This window comes from Equus quagga, chromosome 4 (assembly GCF_021613505.1).
Source record: "Equus quagga isolate Etosha38 chromosome 4, UCLA_HA_Equagga_1.0, whole genome shotgun sequence".
NCBI classification, from domain to species: domain Eukaryota; kingdom Metazoa; phylum Chordata; class Mammalia; order Perissodactyla; family Equidae; genus Equus; species Equus quagga.
Window position 1 is genome coordinate 2,994,636 of NC_060270.1, and position 22,593 is coordinate 3,017,228.

Consider the following 22,593-nt stretch of genomic DNA (forward strand, 5'->3'; position numbering starts at 1 on the left):
GGTGAGGAGTGAATCTCTGTTGATGGCCATTAAAGCACTTAGTGGTTTTTCAGCTAGGAGTAGGATACCCCCACCCTTGAAGTGGGCATTTAGAAACATGGGGGATCTTAAAGGTCTCTTGACAATGTTTGGCTCTCAGTTTAAATTTGAGAGAATTTTTGCTTATCACTGTGGCTGAGGGTGTTAAATGGGTGATGCTAATGGCTTACTGTGCAGGAGATATTCTCATAAAACATGTCACTAGTGCCCCTGATGCATGAGAGCTGTTGGCCTTCATGTTAAAGTACCAGTGTTGACCACAGCATTAGTTATGTGAGGAAAGGGAGCTTTGTTCTCTGAATTTTCATAGTGACTGTATTTTCATTGATTTGAAAGCACTATAGAAAATAATTGGTAACTAGGTTAGTTGAATAGGAGATACCTGTGTGGTGTTGAAGGACCATATCAGCAGTTCATTCCTGCAGTGATAAAGATGACTGGAAAATTCCAGAAGTCCTCAGCAGTGTGTATTCTGAGAATCTTGAGCTCCAGGTTAACAGAAAGCAGTGAATCTACTCTCGGCAGCAGAGTAGAAGTGTAGACTGTTTTAGGTTGTTGAAACCATACTTTGTTTCAAGTGAGATTTCTGTTTTTGGGTTTAACAGGGTGTCTGCCCAATGTCTAATCAAGGGATTCTGTTTCTTACTGAGGGCATTCCTTGAAAACTAACTCAATTGTACACTCTAAATGTGTTAGAGTCTCAAGTGTACCTCAGATTGGCCCACAATAGATTTATATAATCAGAACTTCTCATTTTATTGAAACAATGATAACATTTTTGAGTTCTTTTTTCCTTTCAGTGGAAAATATGTAAAAAGGATAATAGCAAATTTTGTAAAGTAAAAGGAAAATAATATTCCCTTAGACAAGATATTTCATTTCGTAACCAGAGTTCTGATGAAATACAGTGAAGCCCAGATTTACCAGAAATGCCAGTACAACTATGGTAGCAAGAAAACATGGCTGATGTAAATTTTATCTCAGGAAAATAATTCATGCTATCTCCTGAAAAGAGAGGATCAGCATGAAATAAAAGTTAAAGAAGTCATATTCATTTTGAGTCTGTTCATCCCATAAATTTGAGCGGCTGATATGTGTCAGGTATGGTGCCAAGCAGTGGGGACACAAAGATGAATGAATGACCCAAACTGCCCTCAAAGAGTTAGTAAATTAATGGAGGAGATGACGTGTACATCTCTGTTGTCAAGATGAGCTCATTGTAAGCCAAAAGTGTTTTTGGTGTGCGTGACTTGTTTGGTTCAGAACACACTCATTGTTTCATGAGTACTTTAATTGGGCTTTCAAACTATCTTCTCAAGTTATTCCCTTCCTCTGAGCGTGGTTTGAGAGCACCGTCTGCCAAACTGGGAGAGTGGGGAGATGTGATCGTAACTGTACCAGCAGTGTGAATGGAGATGCTTTCCCCTCATCCCTCCAACTCTTCCTTGACCCCGCAGGCTTGGCCAGTCCTAGAGGCAGAAAAGGGCATCCTTTCAGGAATCAACATTCCAAGTGAGTGGAGATCCTTACACAGAATAGCTTGATGTTGATTGAGAAACAAGCTGAAGTTTTGTGACCAGAGATAACTCATTCTTAATGTCTGTTTGGCAGGCATAAATGGCATAGATGGTACAACTCCAGCAGGACTGTCCCCAGTGTTTAACCCCTGGGGGTATTTAATTGGAAGTATTCCAAAGCAGTGACACAACTGTTTGCTTAGTAAGGGTTTTTTTTTTTGCCCTGCAGATTAGTGATGACAAAACAAACCCATTCTTTACTGAGGCCCTGATCAGCCCCAAGCCCCGCACTTATGAAAGAGGCGTCTTTACTGCATTTTACAGATCTATAATTTAAGGCTTGGAGAGGTGCAGTAGCTAATCAGAAGTCTCACAGCGTCTGTGCTAGAGTCAGGGATCAGAGTGTCCTTTCTGAATTCAAAGCCTCCAGCATTATATGACAGCTTCTCTGCTTCACTTGGGAAGACCCATAAAAGAAGGCTTGCCTTAGAAAATGGTTTCTAATGGAAATAAAAGACAATGGCATGCAGCTGGACGTCTGCCCAGATGCCCTGTGTCACTGTTCTGTGCAGTAAAGAATTTATGGTCCTGGCAGTTGAGAGAAGGAAAATAAGTGTATATATTTATACAACTCACAAATTTAAACATGTGAAAAAGGTCAGTCTCCTTCAAAAGAGTGACAAATTGAAACTATAGCAAGATACCATATTCTACCTATTTGATAAACAAAACTTGAATTTGATGTGGGGGAACCAGAGCTCTCATTCACTACTGGAGGAAGTGTAAATTGATATTCCACTTTGGAGGGAAATTTGACAAGTTCTGTCAAGTTTACAGATTCCTATCCTCTGACTCAGCAGTCCCCTTTAGGAATTCCATCAGACATATACAATTTACAAAGAGGCCCAGAGTACTCTGTATAAGTCTAGTCATTGCATTGTTGTTTTAATAGCAAAGGTGAAAAAAAGAGTGGTCTAACTGATACACAGTGGTACTAACATAATGGAATATTACATAGGTGTCAAAAAGAATGAGAAAGCTTTTTATGTACTGATAAGGAGGTATCTTCAAGATACATTAAGGAAAAAAGCAAGATGCAAACCATTGTGGATATTGTCCCATTTGTATATGAAAAATGGAGGAGGACAAAATAAGTCTGTTCCTAGTGGTGTGTTCACTGTCTTGGAGGGATGAAAGACTGGGTGAAGGGATGAGGGACAAGAGGGCGACTTTTCATTTTGTAATTTTGTACCTTTTTATACATAAATTATGTGAATTACCTATTTCAGAAAAAAAGGACTAATTTAAGACCTGGTGAATATCTGTTTATAAGATATTGATAAAGAGAAAGATAAAGATATAGATAAAGATATAGATGTAGATAAAGATATGGATATAGATAAGGAGGAAAAAACCAAGAGAGTTTATGACCCTGAGTTGTCAAAAATTCTCCAAAGAGAGAATGAACTATGTTAACTTGTTCAAGTGAGAAAGTTACAATTAAGGCTACAAATAAAATACAAATAATATTTATAATGCAGAGTAATTTGATATTTTGAAACTTTCTATAAGTATAAATGTGGCTTATATATTATTAATCTATAATGTGAAACTGGGTGGAGTTAACAGAGCCTCAAAAATATCAACTCTTTTGTGAGATCACCTATCATTTGCTTGAGTGACAGTGTGATTCTGGGTGGGTCATTAGCCCTCTCAGAGTCTTGTTATAAAGTGGAGGAGGTGACCTCATCTCTGAGGTCTCTTCCAGCTGTAGCGTACCAGCCAAAACTCCATAGGGTGTAATAGGTGTGTACAAAATAAAGAAATATGCCTTATGGATTAGGAAGACTTGTGTTTGACTGGCAAAGTCACATATAAAGATGTGTTGGTTAACTCCCCTGCGTGATCCAAACATTTTGATCCTTTGATGTGAAACGTCACCAGTGTTTAACAAGAAGGCATGTAGTACCCCTCTCGCCAGGCAGCTCTGGGAATCCAGCAGTGAACCAGATGCAAGATGGTCTTTGGCTCAAGCGCTCATGTGGTTTTGAGGGAAGGCAGACATAGCACAATCTTTCTTCCCCTCTTAAAATAGTGCCAAGGTGTCGCGCAGGGGCTGTAGGAGCGTTTAATAGATGTAGGCTTGTTTCTGAGACTCTCTTCTTAGGGGAAATTGTTTTAATCTCATTTAAGCTGTTTCTTCTGATATTTGTGTACATGTATCTAAATAATACTTTACTGTTGTTTCATGATTTATAAACTTTAGACTTCTGGTTATGGTAGGTGAAGGCAGCTATCTTAGACCTCTTCCCGCTTCCCTTTACTTATCCAGCCAAAATGATTGTTAGAATTTGGAGATTTAATCAAAAACCAAACTTTAGATGTTTACAAAGTAGAGTTTTGGGTTCATTAGTGCAGCATGCTTTTCAAGGAGCTTATCTTTCATGTGTCCTTTATGACAAGTAGTACAAATGACAGTGCCCGAAATGACATGAAATGGTATTTGAATGCTCTCACAAATGCTAGTTTCTTATAATTTCTACAAGATATATGTTAGGAATGTCTGCTTTACTCTTTGAATTAAAATTTATGCAAAATGTGGATACTACCTTATGACAGATCCTAATTTTTTGTAACTGCCATGCTTCTCATGCTTCTTAAGGAATGAAATATTGTGAATTTTATATTTTGATAACTGGGAACAACTTAGGTGAGATGCAGCCCCTCAGCCCTTGCTGTTGTGGCTGTCACAGCTCCCGGAGCCGGCCCTGGCTACAAGGCGGCCTTGTGCTGCATCAGGCAGCGCTGAAGCGTGTGCTGGGATCGTTTGCGTGGTTTTATTGTTCTAGGTGGGCTGATAAGGCTCTTATTTGGCAGTGTGGTATATACTGTGATACAAAGAAATTACCATTGTGTAATATTTGTAGTATTCATGTTTTGTTATTTGTCTATTCTAAATTTATTGCTTACTTTTTTCACTAACTTGTTTATATTTGCATTTTAAAATCGATTGCAATATTTCATAATTTTTTGCCTTTTTAATAGAAATATATACTTTTGTAAAACAGGTATGAAATTATAAGAAAATCAAAAAGAAAACAAGCACACCGCTTATTCCCCCACTCAGAGACAAGGGATGTACTTCTACATCATTATGGGAGTGTCTACATGTATACACATTTTTACAAGTAAAAGTGCTTGTCAGGATTTTGAAACTTGAATTTTTTTTCACTTAACTATGATGCTTTAGCATTTTCTATGATAGTACATATATTTATACAAATTATAAAAATTTTATATTTAATCTTTTGGAAATCTTAATTGTGTCATCATTTTTCAGAATCTAGTTTGAATATCTAAATGTGTCTCTGCTTATAATATTCTAATGGGAAAGAGCAGAAAACAAATTATATAAATTAATGTATAATGTGCTTTGAATAAAATAGTGTAGAGTAAGGAAGTGAGACATGATGGGGAGGTAGTGAGTCTGGAGTAAGGTGTAGACACGATGCTCATGAAAGGCCTCTTTGTTGGGTAACACTTGAACAAAGACCTGCAGGATATTTGGGAGTGGGACATGAACAAATCTGAGGAAGGAACTTTCCAGGTGGAGGAAACAGCCAATTCCAAGGTCCTGGGGTAGGATCATGTTGGCACAGATGCCAGCGTGGGCAAAGACAACAGAAGGGAAGGGAGAGCAGGTGTTGCTGATGTGGGGAAGGAGCCAGGGTTGAGATGAGGGAGGCCACATTGAGGAGTTGAGATGATAAAATTCACTTTTTGAAAGCATCACTAGGGCATGGGTTTATGTATGTGTATACAGTTTGTATATTCTCACATACATTGGTTTATTGGTGTCTGGAAGAATTTACAGAGAAGGAAGGATTTCAGTTGGAGGTTGGAGGTGAGGTCAGCCTTAGTCAGGCTCAGGGAAGGCACGGTCTCTCTGTCCTTGGACCAGTGCCTCTCCCTCAGGACGATTTGCTGAATGGCACATGAGTGGCCCGTTTTAGAAGGCAGCTGGAATACTGTTTGAGTTCATGTCAAAAAGAGCAAGAGATTCAGGGTGTTGATTCTTATGAGGCGGGTCACACATGTTCAGAATCTGAAGAGCGTGAGTTGAGGACTTGGGGAGAAGGGAGCAGTCACTGATGTCACATGTAGGCAGACAGCTGAGGTACACATCAGACTACTAAGATTCTCTCTATAGCTGGTGGTTGAACTGTAATTATGGGTCTTGTTTTGGGGGCATGAGTTGGGGGACAGGAAGTAAATTAGCTTCGAGGCAGATCCCTAAATTATAGGAAAGAGCAGGGTCTGTCAGAGAGTCTAAGATCTCGAAGCAGCAGTTTCATAATCATGTCTGCTACCTTCCCTCCCTGTTCCTGATCTTTCTCCAAAGAGTTCTGAGATTCAAATGCCAGATGTGTGAGCTAAAATACATGCTGTTGACTGTCTTAAAATTGCAGCTTTTAGTTACCTTTTAATTTGAAGCCCAGAAATAGTGCAGTAAACACCTGTTTTATATTCTGTTAATGGTCATTAAAAGTTACAAGTGCTCCTCTACCACCAGCAGTCCCCATTTATGAATGGGCAGTTTTCCAGATGGTTGTTTGTAAATTGTTGGTGTGGAACTCTGTCTTTATCGGCATTGCAACAGGGTTGGAGATGCTGGGTGGGGCTCCATGCCAGTGCACAAAAGGCAGTTTAATGGTGCCTGCAGGATAGCATTGAACAAAGAACTCTAGGTTTGTCATGTGAAGCTGTGTTTCTAAGAAAAAAATCCCCAAGGGAGCATAGGTGGCCCCCAAGGCGTAAGCAGACCCTTGGGGGAGTTTGGGGATCAAGTCCATACTGTATTGAAAGACCTAAGTGAGGGTCGAGAGGGTGGAGTCTAAGAGAATAGAGGACAGGCCTGGAGGTGGCCTCAGTAGCTTTGAATTAAGGGACAGTAGAAGTTTCTGCCTTTTTGTCATAATGCCCTGGTATTAATTTTGACTCTGAGTTGGTTTCTTGGTCATAGTCTCTCTTCCTTTACCACAAAAGCCTCAAGGTTGGTCTACCTGTTTGTTTTCCCACTCACCTCACTGCTGGAGGATCACATAGGCTTTTAGATCTGGCAGAGAGCTGGTCTGATGCTTTTAATTGAAAAATCAGATCCAGAAAGGTGCATTTTCACTAGAGTGCTTTTGTCCCAAAGGTGCTGTCCTGAAACAGACATATGTCCATTTTGAGTTTTTTGCAAAGCATTTTGCTGCTTATGACAGTGGGAAAGGGAGTGGGTATGGAAAAGACTCCTTCTTGTTCCATGTTATTTTTCATGTAGTCCTCCAAGGTGAAGTCACACCTGGAGGACTAAAGTGTAGCTTGACCACATTCCAAGGGCAGGCCAGATTCTGGCTGCTTCTAGGGTTTCATCACAGGAGTTGTGTCAAGTGGGCTCTGAGATGAGGAGCAACGTGCCAGGAAGGGAGCCCTAATGAAGCTGTGGTAGAGAGGGAGATGCTGCTTAGCAGACTAGGCATCTGGAACCAGCAGTTTTATGTTAGCGGGGCAGAGAAAATGACAGAGGTGTGCCTTGATTCTCTTTCCTGTCCTCAAGAATATTGCTGGTTCCTCTACTGCAGACCACACCTTGTCCAGAGGAAGTGAACATCTACCGTGGGAAGATCATTTCAGGCAGCATCAGGTAGACTGGGATGGAGAGGAAGGAGAGAAGGGAAATCCTCAGCAGAAGACCCTGGGAAAGGTGGAAAGTCCCCATGGACAGTGGATTGGGGTGATGGTTTAGATGTCAGGGCATTCCCAAATCAGGGTCTACCTTCTATTAAGTGGCTTTGTATTTAGGAAGGAATGCTCAGAATTACTGCCAATGATGTCATCAGCACCCAAAATTGCCTCCTTTATGGAAATGGCGAGAAATCATAGCCTCCTTCCTGCATTCATAGGGAGTGGGCAAACCTCTGGAAGGCAGTTACAGAAGCTGTGTTCAGTTCTTTAGCATTTCCAGATTTTTTGGTTGTGGCCACAGTGAGGATGTGTGAGAGGAAAGCACAGTAGGAGGCGTTCCCCAGCAGCTGTGTTCCAGGAAGATAGGCGTGAAGAGCTTCGATCTCTCTCTCTGTGCCCCGACCCCTCTCCTCCATGTAGGTTGTTCCTGTATATCTGTCCTTTGACCATCTAGGCAGCTGCGTTCTTACCATGTGAGCAACTGACTCTGGGAGGGCCCAGCAGAATCCCTGTGCTTCAGTCTGTGGGATGCACTGAAAGAAGGGTGTTTTTCTCTTGGTCCCATTCTGTACTATGATACTCGGCATGCTCATTAGGGTGGCAGCTCTTTGCTGGGGCCAGGAGCTCTGCTGGGCATTGGAGTTGGAAAAGGGGTAAAGTTTCACATAAGTGAGTTCTCTAATTGATACTTACCCTTTAAGTATCAACACTTGACACATTTGAATGATGTAAGTGGAGAGCCCTCCGACCAGATGATTCTTCTCCCTGTGCAGCTCTGAGTTGTTGGTTTCAGCTGAGAGTCTCAGATCTTCGTCCATCAAGATTGTGGTCCGAGGGCAACCAGCTTCAGAACAACCAGGGAAGGGGAGTCATTGGTTGGCAATGTGGGTTCCTGGGCCCCACTCCAGTTGACATCCTTGACAGTTAGGCCCAGAAATCTGCTTTATAAACAGTTTCCCAGGTGATTATGGTGCACCTAGATAGCGGTTGCGAAGGAGTGAGGGAAGGATTCTGTCTGGTGTGTTCTCTGCTAAGCCCCCAGCATCAAGAACAGTGCCTGGCGCATAAAAAGAACGCAGTAGACAGCTGGGGAGTGAGTGAGTTCTTGTGCTAGTTTTCTGCTTCTGATCCACTATGAGTTAGGGAATCATCTTAGAAATTAATAAAAGATAGGAGTATAAGATATATAAAGTAACAGGATAGGGGTTCTCCTCTATGTGAATTATTTGAACTTTAGAATGGGAACATGCCCCATTGTTTTCATGGCCAGAGGGTGGTTTTGTTTTATGTCTGGCATAAAGTAGATGCTCAATGGCTGCATGGTGGATTCCTGGTTTTCAGCTGTGGTCTAAATAAGGATGCTTCAAAAATGAGGAGCTTCCAGGTTACTTTGACCTTAATATTTATCTGGGCTATTTTGAAAGATTAATTTCCAGAGTTCTGTTAGTGAGGTACGATAAAGCTATTTAGAAATGCAGCATAGTCTTATTTGTGCCTACATGTGATTGTGATTCCTACCCCTCACCCCCTGCCGTGAGCAAAATGTGTGCTTTCTAAAAATACTGCTATTCAAGTGTTCCCTGGTCCCTAAGGGGGCTATATTGTGAGAGAACAATAGGAATGGGTTATCCTCTTTCCTGAGGTTTGAGATCATCTGAATTTGATCAGGTTTCTCTTTCCCTCCTGTTTTTGAGTCTGAGAGTGCCATTCCAACCAGTTCAGTCTTTTCTGTTAATTGTTTTTACTAAGCAGACATCTAAGTGTCTAGTCTTTTGAGTATTTTTATCTACTGTATTCTGATTTTGCTGTGTTTTGTTTTTTCCTTTTTTTTTTTGAGGAAGATTAGCCCTGAGCTAACTGCTGCCAATCCTCCTCTTTTTGCTGAGGAAGACTGACCCTAAGCTAACATCCGTACCCATCTTCCTCTACTTTATATGTGGGACGCTTGCTACAGCATGGCTTGATGAGTGGTGCCATGTCCGTACCTGGGATCTGAACCGGCGAAACCCAGGCTCCCGAAGAGGAACATGCGCACTTAACCGCTGTGCCACCGGCTGGCTGCTGTGTTTTATTTTTAAATAGACTGAAAATGACCTTGTTCCTGCTGTGAATAATTTTCTTCCCCAGCGCCACTCCCTCTTTATACCTTTAGAGAAAGATGATGCAGAATGAAAGTGGATGGTCTGTTCTTTCAAGAGACTTGTGTACTACTTCATTAAGAAAAAAGGCTAATGTATATTATTACATTGTGCTCGATGGAGCAGTGTTTTCTGAATAAGGTAAGCAGGCACTCCAAATGGAGAACCTGTTTGATCTCGATTTTTATATTCATTTTCCAAATAATATTTGAGTGGCTTCACAGTGTCAGGCACAATGCTAGAATGAAGTAGTTAGAGATCAGTGCTAGATGTGTGCTATAGATATGAGTGCTGGAATGATACAGACATGAATGATATAGTTTCTCAATTTAATGAATTCAAGTTCTAGTTAGACAAATGGACAACCAGCTATTATGGTAAACAGCAGAAATGTATGAGGGGTATCACTGGGTGCAGTGGGAGCACAAAAAAAAAAAATACAGATTAAGCTAGAACTAAATTGTGAAGGATTAGGAGATGTGGAGCATGGGGAAGGATGTTGAAGGGCAGAAGAAAGAGGTTTGCTGGTCTGTGAACTTGGCATATTGTAAGAATAAGGAGTGGTTCTATGTGACAGGGGTATCTGGAGCCAGGTCATGAATACCCTTCTGTGTCTATGCTGAGGACTACTCATTTTATTCATCACCTGATGGAGATTTGCTGAAGGAATTTGGACAAGAGTGTGTCTTGATCAGATTAATGCTCACTGTGACAGGAAGAATGGATTGAAGCAGAGCAATTGTGAGGGTGCCAGAGACCAATTAAGAACGGACGGATGCTAGTGATCTAGGAAAAAAAGCTTTACTTGAAGCAGTGACTTTTATAGCTAAACTAAAATTTCAAAATGTGTTGTTCGCTTTAAAACTAAACACATTTTGAAATTTTGGTTTAGCAATAAGATTCATGAAACTTAACGTAGGATATAAGTTTCAGAAAGTTATGAAGTGTCAAGTGTTACTTCTTTTGGTGATTGCAGCTTTAAATTGTTCAATTGTTTGCTCAATGCAAAATACTTACATGCTGACTTACAACTGTGTTTTTCTGGCACTTTGTATGTGTTTGTAGCATGGAAGTAATTACAGCCTCTTGGAAATACTGAGTTCTGCCTTAATCCCATGGATTTAGAGCTGCATTTTCTGCAAAGCTTTTGTATTGGAAAAGAAACTTTTACCGTTTTCATTTGCAATCTTGCTAAGGCAGTAAGTTTATAGAAAGCCCTCTAAACATTCCAAATAAGTAGAATTCCAGAAATCTTGAAGCAGAAACTCGGAGACTAACATTAAATGCTTCTTGTTTGTTTAGATAATTTTTAGGTAGGTCATTCAAAATAGATTGTAGTTAGAGATTGCACTTATAAAGTTATTGTTACCACCCAAGTAGGCTCATCTGCTCACCGCAAGACATGCCAATAGTCAGGAGGCAAGGTGGTAGGAGAGGAAGGACTTTAGTACAGCTTGCTAGCAAGAGGGAAGATGGCCGACTCAAGTCCAAAAGAACCATCTCACGGAACAAAGACTACAGGCCGGTTATATACTGGCCCGTCTCTAGGTGCGGGAGGCGGCTGGTCTCTGGGTGGGGCAGACATCTGGTCCCAGTTCCTGATAGTCCTTTGTTTTACTGGATATGCGTCAGAGAATGGAGCAGCTGCCCTATACCCTGATCTTTCCGTTGTCATTGAGGATGGCTATCAGCATAGGCTGTCTCCCTGAGGGTCACCACATTCCTAAGGAACTCAAAAGAACAAAAATTGTCCTCTTAAAGCAGCTGGGGGGTGGCCACAAAATCTACAGAGCGTGTCTGGGCTGGTTAGTCAGAGGTCATTTAAAGTTACACTATGGTTTCTTTTCTACAATATGGCTTCCCTTATGTCAACCTTGTGTTGAGCCAGTAGCATTATAAAGGTCAATACTATTCTTGATTATACTGCAGATCCTTATAACATGTATTTTAAATGTATTTTGCCAGTCTCATTTCTTTGGCTTGAGCTTAAATAGACCAGTACCAAGTGACATTTAATTTAAAAAACTGAATTATAAACAACCTTGTGGCAAAAGATAAAGCTAGTAAAATAGAAAAAAAGAGGTAAGAACCCCGTACTTTTAAAACAGCAACCAGTTAAGACCTTCTTATTTTATAGGTATGTATAAAGGCTACAATTGTGTATTGTACAATATTATTTTCCACTTTTGTCCCTGGTTATTCCTACAGGATTTCCACGTGTTGAACACATAGCCCACATGTTTATCTTTACTTGCTTTCTTTTCCTGTCAACTTTAAAAGGCTTAAGAGCATGTGTATCTTGTTGGTCCAAGTATTCCTGTGTAGAGTCTGCAACTTGATGAAATTTTAATCCATTGTATTTTCCATGTGTTCATGATCTTTCTGTCTTTTTATCATTACCATTTGTTCCCTGCATAATTGCACTGGATTTTGTGGATAGAAAGTCTAAGTAGCATAAATCATGTCTTCTCTTCCCATCCATCTGGTCAGAGCTCTTGACACCTGGTCTTCCCCATTCCCTCTACACCCACCGCCAGGATTCCATGTTTTCCCTGCTCTCAGTCATCCTCCTGCTTTGTGTTTGTTTCCTCACAAAGCTTTCCCGGTTCTGGGAGGTCAAAGATCAGATTCTGTAACAGGTCAGGCAGGTTCTTCATGCCCTGGCATCCACTAACTTCTGGTCTCATTCTCCTTTCTAGCAGGATTATCTCTGCTGTCACAAGTTCCTGTGCTCCAGTCTTATATTAAAAGCAAACAAATAAGACATGGTTTCCCAAAAATGCCGCCTTCTCCATTCCCCTGCCGTGTGTCTCCTCTGGGGGCACTTCACTGAGCAGGCAGAATTTCTGCTCCTGTTTCCGCTGTGCCCCACAGCGTTTTGTTCTTCAGCAGGCATAACTTGCACCAGACTGTGTTATTCGTTTGTTTGTGTGTCAGTCTTCCCTGCAGACTGCACTGTACGAAACCCTGACCTACTTGTTCTTACATCCTTGAGGTCAAACACAGTCCCCTCACATGGGGGACAGATTATCATGATAATCCTTGGAGTGGAGCTACTCAATTGGTCTAGGATTATGAAAGTATGAAAACAAGGTAACACAGAAACAGAGATATAAATATTTAGATCTAACATATATATGTGCTTATAGGCAAAGTTGTTTATTATGACATCTCACAAGACATCTGTGAAGGTTTTGCAGAAAAGACAATTAGAAGTGACTGTCTGGAATCTCAGATCCTTAAGGTGCCATCTGGGACACATTTGGGGCTAGAAAAGCCTGCATCTATTTTTGAGTATTGCCTAAATTTGCTAGACAACCCTACATGTTTATAAAAATTTACTGTGTAGAAATATATTCCAAATAACACTCAGCTCAAAAAAAAACACTAAAAAAAATCAGGCTATGGCGAGCCTTAATATAAATAAAATCAAAGAGAGCTAACACTTTCTAAGATGATGATAGTCATGCATGGTGCTGTGTTGTTCAGTCGCATCATTACCATGACGCTGATTATCGACATAAGAAAATATGAGGCATCATGGACTCAGACATTTCTGAAGCTCAGATGAGCATTTTTGAATGTGTTTTTCAAGTGTAGAGGTTTCAATCAACATAAAACATTTTGTGTATGAATCTTTTGAGCATTGCAGATCTAGGACCTTTCAATTTTTGCTTTCTACACAGAAACTGTATGATTTTAATTTTTAATTTCAGAAGAAACTGTGGTTTTTGTTTTTCAGTGTTGAAAATGAGCCCATGAGCACAAGTCAGAAAAAGGAAAATGTACTTTCATCAGAAGCAGTCAAGGTATAGTTTTAAATTCATATTATTTTATGTTAAGCAAATATTTTTCTTAATTTCTGCTCCTTCTTTTAGATTCTATCATCTCATTTTACATTTCAAAAAGAGCACCATGTTATTACTTTACATGGAACTCCAGCCCAGCTCTGTGGGACATTTGCATCTTAGGATGGGGTGGGAAAGAGAGTGCTGAGGGGTATAGACAGTGGTAGTCTTATCCCAGCTCATCCCCCAACAAGCTGTGTGGCATTAAGCTTCTTTGTGCCTTAGTTTTCAAATCTGTGAATTGAGTCACCTGACTTCCTACTGTCTCTTTGCCTAAGTAAGTTCTTTGATTTGTGTTATGTTTTCTCAAATGCTGCTAACAGCTAATAGTGCTTTTGGATGGTAGAAGTTAATAACATGTTCTCACATGTCATTACTATGTCATGGATGTGTTTGGTCAGCTCACCTGTGAACTGGCTTTCTTTGCTCCTACAGGATAAGCATGGAAAGTGTATAAGGTACGCAGCTACCTAGACAGTCATCAATAAGTGTGGTTAACAATCCCTGAAAATCACTAAACTTTGTAACATTCCTTTTTACTCATAAGTGATTTTCTAGAAATTGGATCTTTGTGTTGTTTGGTGATGTGAAGCTGGGTTATGATCAAGTTTTGGTAGCTGTAGGATATATTTTGTGCAATGGCCTGTATATGTTAAGTAGGTACTTAGGAAAAGAGTTGCCTTCTTGCCTTATAAAATCTGGCTAAAACTTAGAAAAATAACTCTCTGCTTGAGAATGGTGCTCATTTTTTCCGGGTGAATGGTATAGAAACCAGCTATTAGAAACGTTGATTCTCTGTAACATTGGAAAAGAGGGCATACATGAAAGTATACATATTGAACTTTAGCTAGAAGTCGGAATTCTTACCCCTTGATTGCTTCTATCAAAACTGAGTGCTGTCAAGGCGCCCAAAATGGAGATTGCACTGTGTGTCAGTATGCAGTCCAGACGACCAGGGGGCCTGCCAGAGCTGAAGCCTATCAGTATGGCTGGGGCCAGTCTGAGGCCTTGCTATCTCGGAGTTTTTGGGTGTTGAATGTAGTGTAACATATCTGGTTTGGTTTACAGCAGCTCCAACCTGTCGTAGACCTGGAATGGTCCTACTTGTGGTGTACCTTATTGTGTACATACTCTAGATTCTTGTGAGTAAATTTGCTTCCATGGCTGCCAGATACTGACTCAGGAACATTAGAGGGGTTTCCAAAAAGCTCTCAGAGAATTAAACACATTTATTATTCTGGCCCAGTGTTCTCATCGAAGTCCTTATATCCTAACAGGAAGGAATGGCTTTTCTCCTGTGTATGTCATCTTATTCCTTTCACCTCTCACCTTACACACCTGCCCTGCCTGATTTGATTTCTACCTACATCTTAGTCTGTGACAAAGCTCACATCTGTCCCTTCAACCCAGGGTGTTCTCCTGAGCTTCGGGGAGGTAGAGCCAAGTCTTTGAGGGACCTTTCCTGCAAATGTGGGGTGTGTCATACTCATTGCTGAACTCAGTGTATTTTATCCTAATTGCCTTCTCTTTCTGTATTTCTATTCCACTAAAGGGTGCCACCAGTTACCCAGTCTTGACACCTGGAATGATTCTCATGTTTTGTCTCCCTCCTCAGTGTTCCAGCCCCATCAACAGCCCTGCCTTCCTGCCTGTACCCGTTGCTATGTGTAGCTCAGACTTTTCCTATTTATACCAGCAGTTTTTACCCCTATTTTTTTCTCTCTATCACATATGATGGATGACTGTCTTGGGTCACTTACAGGTAAGGGTACTTATTTGGTACACTATGTATAACTACATCCCTTTATCAGAAAGTATATGGAAATGGAAAACTGGAAGTAACACTACAGATATAACTTTGATTCCATTCTAGAGCATTTTTAAAAAGTGAAATTTCAGCTTTTTAACTAATTTTAGTAATAAATTATTTATGACATCTCAGAACTGATCACAGCACTGGTATATCATAACATAAAAGTTGTACATGACTTATTTTTTCTGTTAAATGATGACCAGCTCAGGGCAAAATAGATGACAGCCCACGTGCCTTGCCTGTTCTAACTTTTTAGTGGAAAAGTAATTTTGCCATAAAAGTGGAATGTTCTCTCTCAAGCAAAATTTCTTTAACAGTGGGGGTATAAATAGCTCATCTCTGCACTTTACAATTAGTTGTAAAATCCATTTATTGAAAAATACTGATGCAAATATGTGTCAGTGGTCTCTGTGGAGTTAATTAGACAACCCACCACAAACTAAATTAGTTATGATAAAGATAAATGAAGAGTGATTTTGATTTAAAATTTTAGCACTTCAACTATAATTAGCTCAAGATATCAGTAATAATAAACTGATAATAAATATTTTCCTCAAAATTGAGGAAATTTCAACAATTGGTGAAAGAATTTCAACTGTTGACAAGTTTGCCAAGTAATGTGTTGCAGCCGGATGTCTTAGGAGAAGACTTACTAGGATTCTCTGGTAAGCAATTGGTTCTGGTTTATGAATGCCAAATTTTAGTAGCTGTTAATTTAGGTAATAGTGCTACTCATGATGAAAGCATATGAAATTGTTTGCCTTCCCTCTGTGGTGACAAGGAAAACAGGATTTTAGGGATGTCCATTGGAAGAACATATATAGGCAACTTCCAATATGAAAGACTTGAGTTGTAGTAGGCATTTCCTAGGCAGTGAGAGCAAGGGATAAGTGGCCCCAGCAAGGAGAATAGCATTATGCAAAGTCATACTAGAGTAAGAGAGAGAGGGAAGGAGAGGGGAGAGAATGAATGAGGATGCTCATGATGACACTAGGTATTACAAGCATTGTGAGTGGCAAGAGATGCAGTTCAAGAACACAGGGCTAGATCCACCAAGACCTTGATGCCCTGCTGGGAAGTCTGTATCCTATCCTGATGGCAGTGCACAGCCATTGGAGGCCTTTCAGGTTGATCAGATTTGAATTCTAAAAGATTGCTCTGGCTTTTATCTGGAGAGTAGGCTAGGGGACAGTAGGAGCAGAAGCAAGGAAATAGGTTAAGTCACTGCTGGCAGTGTTCTGGGGGAGAGGTCACAGTGTCCTGATGTTTTGTCTGGCTTTTCAACAATGGGAATTTTGTAGCTTACAGAAGATGGAAGAATGGAGATACAACATGGTCAAGTTCAGTTTTGGATGTTTTGAGTTTGAGGTTCCAGGGAAGCATCCAGGTGAATATTGATGTCTGGTTGATAGTTGGACATACAGTCTGAGCTGAGAATACTAATCTGGGAATCGAATCTGTGGAAAATGAGACCTTATGCAAAGAGCATGAAGTAAAGTAGGCCCAGGCTCGAAATCAGAGAAACATGCTATATAAGGGGTGGCTAGAAGGCTGTGAGCTTGAAGGAGATGGAGAGGGCATTCAGAGAGGAAGAAGGGAAAAGAAACCTCAGAATGATGTCATGGGAGCCAAAGGAAGAATGATTTTCAGGAAAAGATTCAGTCTCACGTTCTGCAGACAGATAATAGAGGACCAAGACAGAGAAGTTCGTTGAATTAGACAGTGTCTCTGAGATGTCCTGGTCAGAGCATGCCTGGGATGGAAGGCAGATTGCAGGGGCTTCAGGAGTGGTTGGGTGGAAGGGAAAGGAAACAGTGAGGGTGGGTAACTCCCTTTTAAGAAGGTTTGTAGTGAAGAGGGAGGAGAAGGCTGTCCCTGGACTTAATACTTTTAAATGATAGGCTTACAGAAAGGGCATATGAGGAACTGAGGTTCCTGAGGAGACACCAAGGATTCTGAACTGGTGCCCTGGTGGAGGGATTAGCCTTGGGAGGAGGAGTCCTTCCTCCACTCATTGTGAGGAGAGTGAAGGAAGCGGGTTCTATTGCTGCTGTGATGTAGGTGGAGGAGAGGTGGAGTCGGGACTGTGAGGGAGATTTCCATGAAATAGAAAGTAGGGTCCTCTGCTGAGCCAGGTTACAGGGTAATTGAGGGGGTGGCTTAAGGAATGTGGGATAGGTTTGAAATAGCTGCTGTGGAAAGTGGGGGAAGGTTGCAGACTGATTCCTAGTGGAGGCTGTAAATCTTGAGTTGTTGGCAGCCTGAATCTTCATTGCTGTGCATCTCCCTGTGGATTTTTAAAGCAAGACTCATTCACTTATGTGGAAAAGATAAAACTGGAATTTTTATTGGTGGGAATGTCCAAGGAACAAAGAAAAGAGGGTTTGAGGTTATTGGCCATATTTCATGGCTGGATAGAAAATACCTGAAAACTTGTAGGAACTGAAAGGGACAGAGTAAGAGTTGGAGAAGTCACAGAAGCTGTGATGAGGCAGGAGAACTGGTGTGCTGGGTACACCTGGGACAGTGGGCTAAGACAGCTGGAAAGGTGAGAGGGTGTGAACATGGGGAATGCCTGAGATTGAGATTGAGGCGTGGGGGGGTTATGGTAGACAAAGGCCAGGCTTGGCCATAGGGACAGGTAGAGTAGAAGTGGAGGTCATTGGAGTTGAGGGTACTGAGGAACTGAGGGGTCAGGGTGTTCAGAAGGTTTATGCTTGCTATTCACAATGAAGGCAGAGCCTGAGGGAAAAAGGATGCCCAAGCCAGGTGCTTGAGACAGTAGAGTTGTCTGCCACTTCACTATTTCCCACTCAACAGACTCTTTGGCCATACTCTCTACCTGTCGACCTTCTTGACCTTGCTCCCTGTGCCACTCACCATGTTGGGTCAGCAGCTTCCACCTGCTATAGGAAGTAACAAACTAATGCCAGACCTGCAAATAAGTTCTTTCATGGAGTTCTAGGCTCCATGAAAGCAAGACTTTTGGTGTATTTTTTCACTGGTGCATCTAAGAACCTAGAACAGTATTTTGCTCTTTCATTACTTATTGAGTGAGTGAATACTTTAAAGTTTTCATTGACCCTAACTGCTGCTTGGTACACCCAGTTTCAGCTTGTTGCTATGTTTCCCAGAAGGACTCTTCCAGGTCTTCTCTATTTTGGGAGCCCAGCTCCAGCTCCATCTCTGTGCCTCTCCTTCAGCTTGTCATCTCTCCTCTCGCTTTACTGGGTCACAGCCACTTGTGGGACCTCGCTCGCCGTCTTCTCTGCTTACTGAATTGCTCAGGCTTTAGCCACTTCCTTACCACTTTCCTTGGAAGAGGAAAGGTCCCTACTCCCTCCAAGGCTACCACTTTGCCTTTATTAGAAGTGTTAGAGATTGTTCTGGTCTCTTTATCTCATCATCTTCTGGTTTTTTTTCTGGAACCTGTCATCCTTCTCTCTTGGACAGCAGTTACTCCCTTTCCAACAGGTGTAGAGCTGATCGACAAAATAGGAACAAAAAGCCATTTCTTCTGTCTTGGACCTTAAATGGTCATCTTATGTTTTTCTTTTTTCCTAGTTAAAAATTTTTTTTCTAGTTAAAAAATGTTCCCTTCTCTTTACCGACTATTCCCATTTTCTTGCTGCCTGTGCACTGCTTCCCACCTTGAGTCTGGGGCTGTACCCACACGTTCCTGAACTGTCATGACTCTTTCCCAACTGGGCATTCCTAGGGCTTCTCTCTAGCCCTCCTTCCTTCATTTATTAATCCAGCAAATATTTGAGCACCTCTGATTGTCAGGCACATTTCAAGGTACTAGAGATACTGCAGTGAATACAGCAGATGGAAGGCCCTGGCCTCGTGGCTTTTACTCTCTGGAGGAAGAAAGAGATATTACATCATGCAAGTGTGTGTGTGTATTCAATACTAGTAAGGACAAAGAAGAAAAATAAAGCAGAGAAGGGAGATAGTAGTGTCAGAGTGGAGGAGTTTACTATTTTAGATAGAGTGACTGGGAAACCTTCAACGAAGAGATGACTTTTAAGTAGAGGTCTGAAGGAGGTGAGGGGAGCAAGCCATAGAGCCCTCTGGGGGAAGAACATCCTGAGCAGAGAGAGGAGGAAGTGCATGGCTCCTGAGGTGTGAGTGTGCCTGATTCTGAAGGACAGTCAGGACAGTCCTCATCTTTCTTGACCTCACGTGGCATTAGGCATTTACTCCCTTTTGCTTTTGGAGATATCCTTTGTCCTTTGGAGACTAGTGTTCTGGAGGGAGGGATGACCTGGTCTCATATGGGCCTTCTCTATCTTTCATTGATTTCTTCCTTTCTTTGTGCTGCCTTTTAATCTTCTTTTCTCCAGGGCTCTTTTCTTGATCCTCCTTTCCCCGCACACACTGAGTATTGCCAAATTGCATTTTTAAACTGTGCTTCTGACCGCTTTCCGGACATCGCAACTTGTACGTTACCCGGGGACTAAATATCCAACATGTTTGACATCTAAATAGTTGGTTGCCATACCTCTCCCACCCTGACAAAGTCCGTAATCTCACCTACTTGGGTTTCCCAGATCCATTTTTGCCCTGCATTCTCAAATAGTTGCCTGATTTAGAAAAGGCAGTCCCCTGTGGCTTTCTTACACTCACCCTCCACTTCTAATTGGTCTTTTCAACCTCATTCTCTGTCCTCCATGCCCCGATCATCTTCAGCTACCCCATGTGATAACAAACGTACTGCACACACTTCTGTGTCTTTGTCTATGCCGTATCTGTGTCTGGAATGCTCTTCTCACCCGTCAGGAGCAAGCTCACTGTTACCTCCCTTCTGCAGTGGGTTCTTCTCATCCCCAGTCATGTTCATTGTCCTCCATTGTGTACATCCCTCTCCTAAGCCTCACACAGTGACATGATGATGGGTGTCTTGCTGGATTGTGAGCTCATTGAAGCCATAGCTGAGTCTTATTAATCTACATGTTTAATGCTTTCTTATGGTTCCTGTATTGGGTGCTTAGCAAAGAGAAGAGGTGGATGGATGAATTTGGACCTAAGGGCACTGAATTACACATATTTGAATACAAAGGAAAAAATTTAAAATTCCCAAGATACATATGCCTTCATCAGTAGCTTTTATATGTTATATGCAGAGTACCAACATCTTTCAGAGCAATGGGGAGCTGAAGTTTTGTTGGTGTTTGCTTGAATCCTGAGCACTTTCCTTCTACTCTCTTGTTGGAACAATGGCAGACCATCCTGTTGGCTGGCAAGATTGGCCCCAGCTTATGGCCAGCTGAACTGGCTGAGGGCAAAGAGCAGCTGTTTGAGATCAGACTTAAAAACTTAATTATATAAATACAGAATTTATTGTGTTTGCTCTGAATAGCAGTGTTTTTTTTCCACTAGTTTTTGTTTCTAAATTCAGATACTTTTTTTCTTGTTGAGGATATTTTAATTACTGGTACAAATTTCTTATAAGATTAATAGGGAAAAATTAAGCAACTCAGAGATTAAGGAAACTGAAAAAAAACTGCCCTTCAGTGAATTTAAGATATAGGGGTTCCAGAATAGCAAAGAACCTGAAAATTGAGGGGAAGGAGAAACAAATGATTTTTACTTTTAAAGGTTAAATATGAAGGTTTTCACTACTTTAGCAAAATGTATCTTCCTTGTTTAGAAAGCCGTCTATTATATTTTGAAAGGAATTGTCAAGTAAAAATAATAGAGGCTGTGAAATAAATAGTATTTTGGACAGAAATTATTTGTCTTGAGATTTTATTGATGTCAAAAAATGTAATCTCCATGTTCTTTTAATTTTTCTTTTTTTTGAACCACTGGCGCAATTTTATAAGACTCTTTTATGAATCTCTAAAGTGTTTTAAGAATATTGATGATGTTTCAGTGAGCAGCCTGTCGTTCACTTTCTTCAAGTAGCTCCCTAGCACCACCAGCATTCTTACTAGTTGTAGGAAGAATCCCTGTTCTGTTCATGTTAAAGACTTGATTCATCTTGACTCAGGAAGAAATTTTGTGATTGGCAGTTACAACAAATTAAGTGGAGAAGTGAAAGGACAAAAAAGGAACATCTTTCGTACACGTGAGCATTTTCAAAATGCCAACTAGCATATCTTCTGCCAAACCAAGAGGTCCTTCCTGCTGTGTATAGGAGGGAGGGGGAAGCCAGTTTATAGTGCAGGTTCCTGATGAGCAGAAGGTTAGATGGAGGATGTGGAGACAAGTGGGATCAGGTTGGTGTTGAAACCAGGAAAAGGTGAGAACTTGAGTGACTCTAGAGGCTGGTGACTTCTAAATGTAGAAGCTCACAAGTTATATTAAGGTCCTAACACTTAGGAAACAGGATGTGTTCACTCAAAAATACCCTCTGACTCCTAAGGTGGGAGAAAACTTAACATATTGTTTGCTTGAAATTAATTTCCTGAGCTAATGGTTTCTAAACATTTTCTCAACTTTTCATGTGCTAAATTTTATTAGTGGTTAGTGGAACACTCCTTAAACTGTTCTAAATTTGGATTAAAACATGAAATGAAGTGAATAAATGACATTATGATTACAATGCTTTTGCCTTCTTGAAGATCAGCTTCTTACAAACTTTATCAGGTGACCCTACAGTGTCCTGAGGTGGTTTTATCTTGGTGACCTGGTCTTTTCTGGTGCACACTTGAGCTTTCCTTTTGTAAGGACTGGTGAGCGTGACATCTGACAGATACTGTTGGGGTCACATTCCTTTTGCAAGTAGTTGAGGAGCGTGTTTGGAGGGCAGGGTGAGTTCACGCGTTGGCCAAAAGCTAATGAAGCTTTCGGGAAGAGTGCGACTCGGACTGCCAGTGTGTTCAGTCTCTCCTCACACAGTGCACGTGAATGTGAGTTTGCTCTAATAGTAACTTAATTATGAGCAGGTTAAAGGCACTCCTGGAAGTGTTTAATTCTGCAGGAATTCCTGGCGCTGTCTGCGGTTTGCATTAATGCCCATGTGAGGACTTTGTGTTTTAACATGAAGAGTTCATGGTGGTCTTTTCGTCTGAGTCAATACACCATGCTGCTGTCCTTCCTTGTCTTCTTGAACAACAATTTTACACAAGGTGGTGGCTTCATGGGTTGATGAGATGCTGAAATGTTGAGGTCTATTTAGGTGTTGTCTGATGTCCTGAGTGTTTGAAAATCCTGTCCATTAGCTCTGTAATAATAAAGGCTAAATTTAAATGCACATAAGGTTTGCTGTGATCTGACTCTTTACTTCTCTCTCCATACTTACCTCTCAGTCTTCTCATTTGGTACCCTAACCTCCAGTCATATTAACTCCTTAGAAGCTGGCACCTCACTAACCACAGAGAAGGGGCTGGGGGAAGGAAGATTCACAGGAGTCACACAGTCATTTCTTAGGTCTCCTTCCTTCAGAGGGCACTTCCTTTAGGAAGCATCCCCTCGGTTGCTCCTCTGCTTCCACCACCACCACATCTGGACTAGTTACTCCTGTTCTGAGTTCCCACTGGGCTATGCTTCTCCCTTCATGA

At 41.2% G+C, this 22,593-nt stretch overlaps 1 protein-coding gene across 3 annotated transcripts in view; it reads left to right on the top strand.

The window, feature by feature from the left end:
- Positions 1-22,593, top strand: part of CRYBG3 (crystallin beta-gamma domain containing 3) — a 106,172-nt gene that overhangs the window by 4,627 nt on the left and 78,952 nt on the right. The window contains exons 2-3 of one of the 3 annotated variants that reach the window (XM_046658034.1): positions 13,167-13,233; positions 14,888-15,034. The exons of 1 other annotated variant lie outside the window; for it this stretch is intronic. In XM_046658034.1, coding sequence (XP_046513990.1) covers positions 15,011-15,034 — 24 coding nt within the window. In that variant the 5' untranslated portion in view covers positions 13,167-13,233; positions 14,888-15,010. The remainder of the gene's footprint in view (positions 1-13,166; positions 13,234-14,887; positions 15,035-22,593) is intronic. One more of the 3 variants, XM_046658033.1, reaches the window with a different exon arrangement.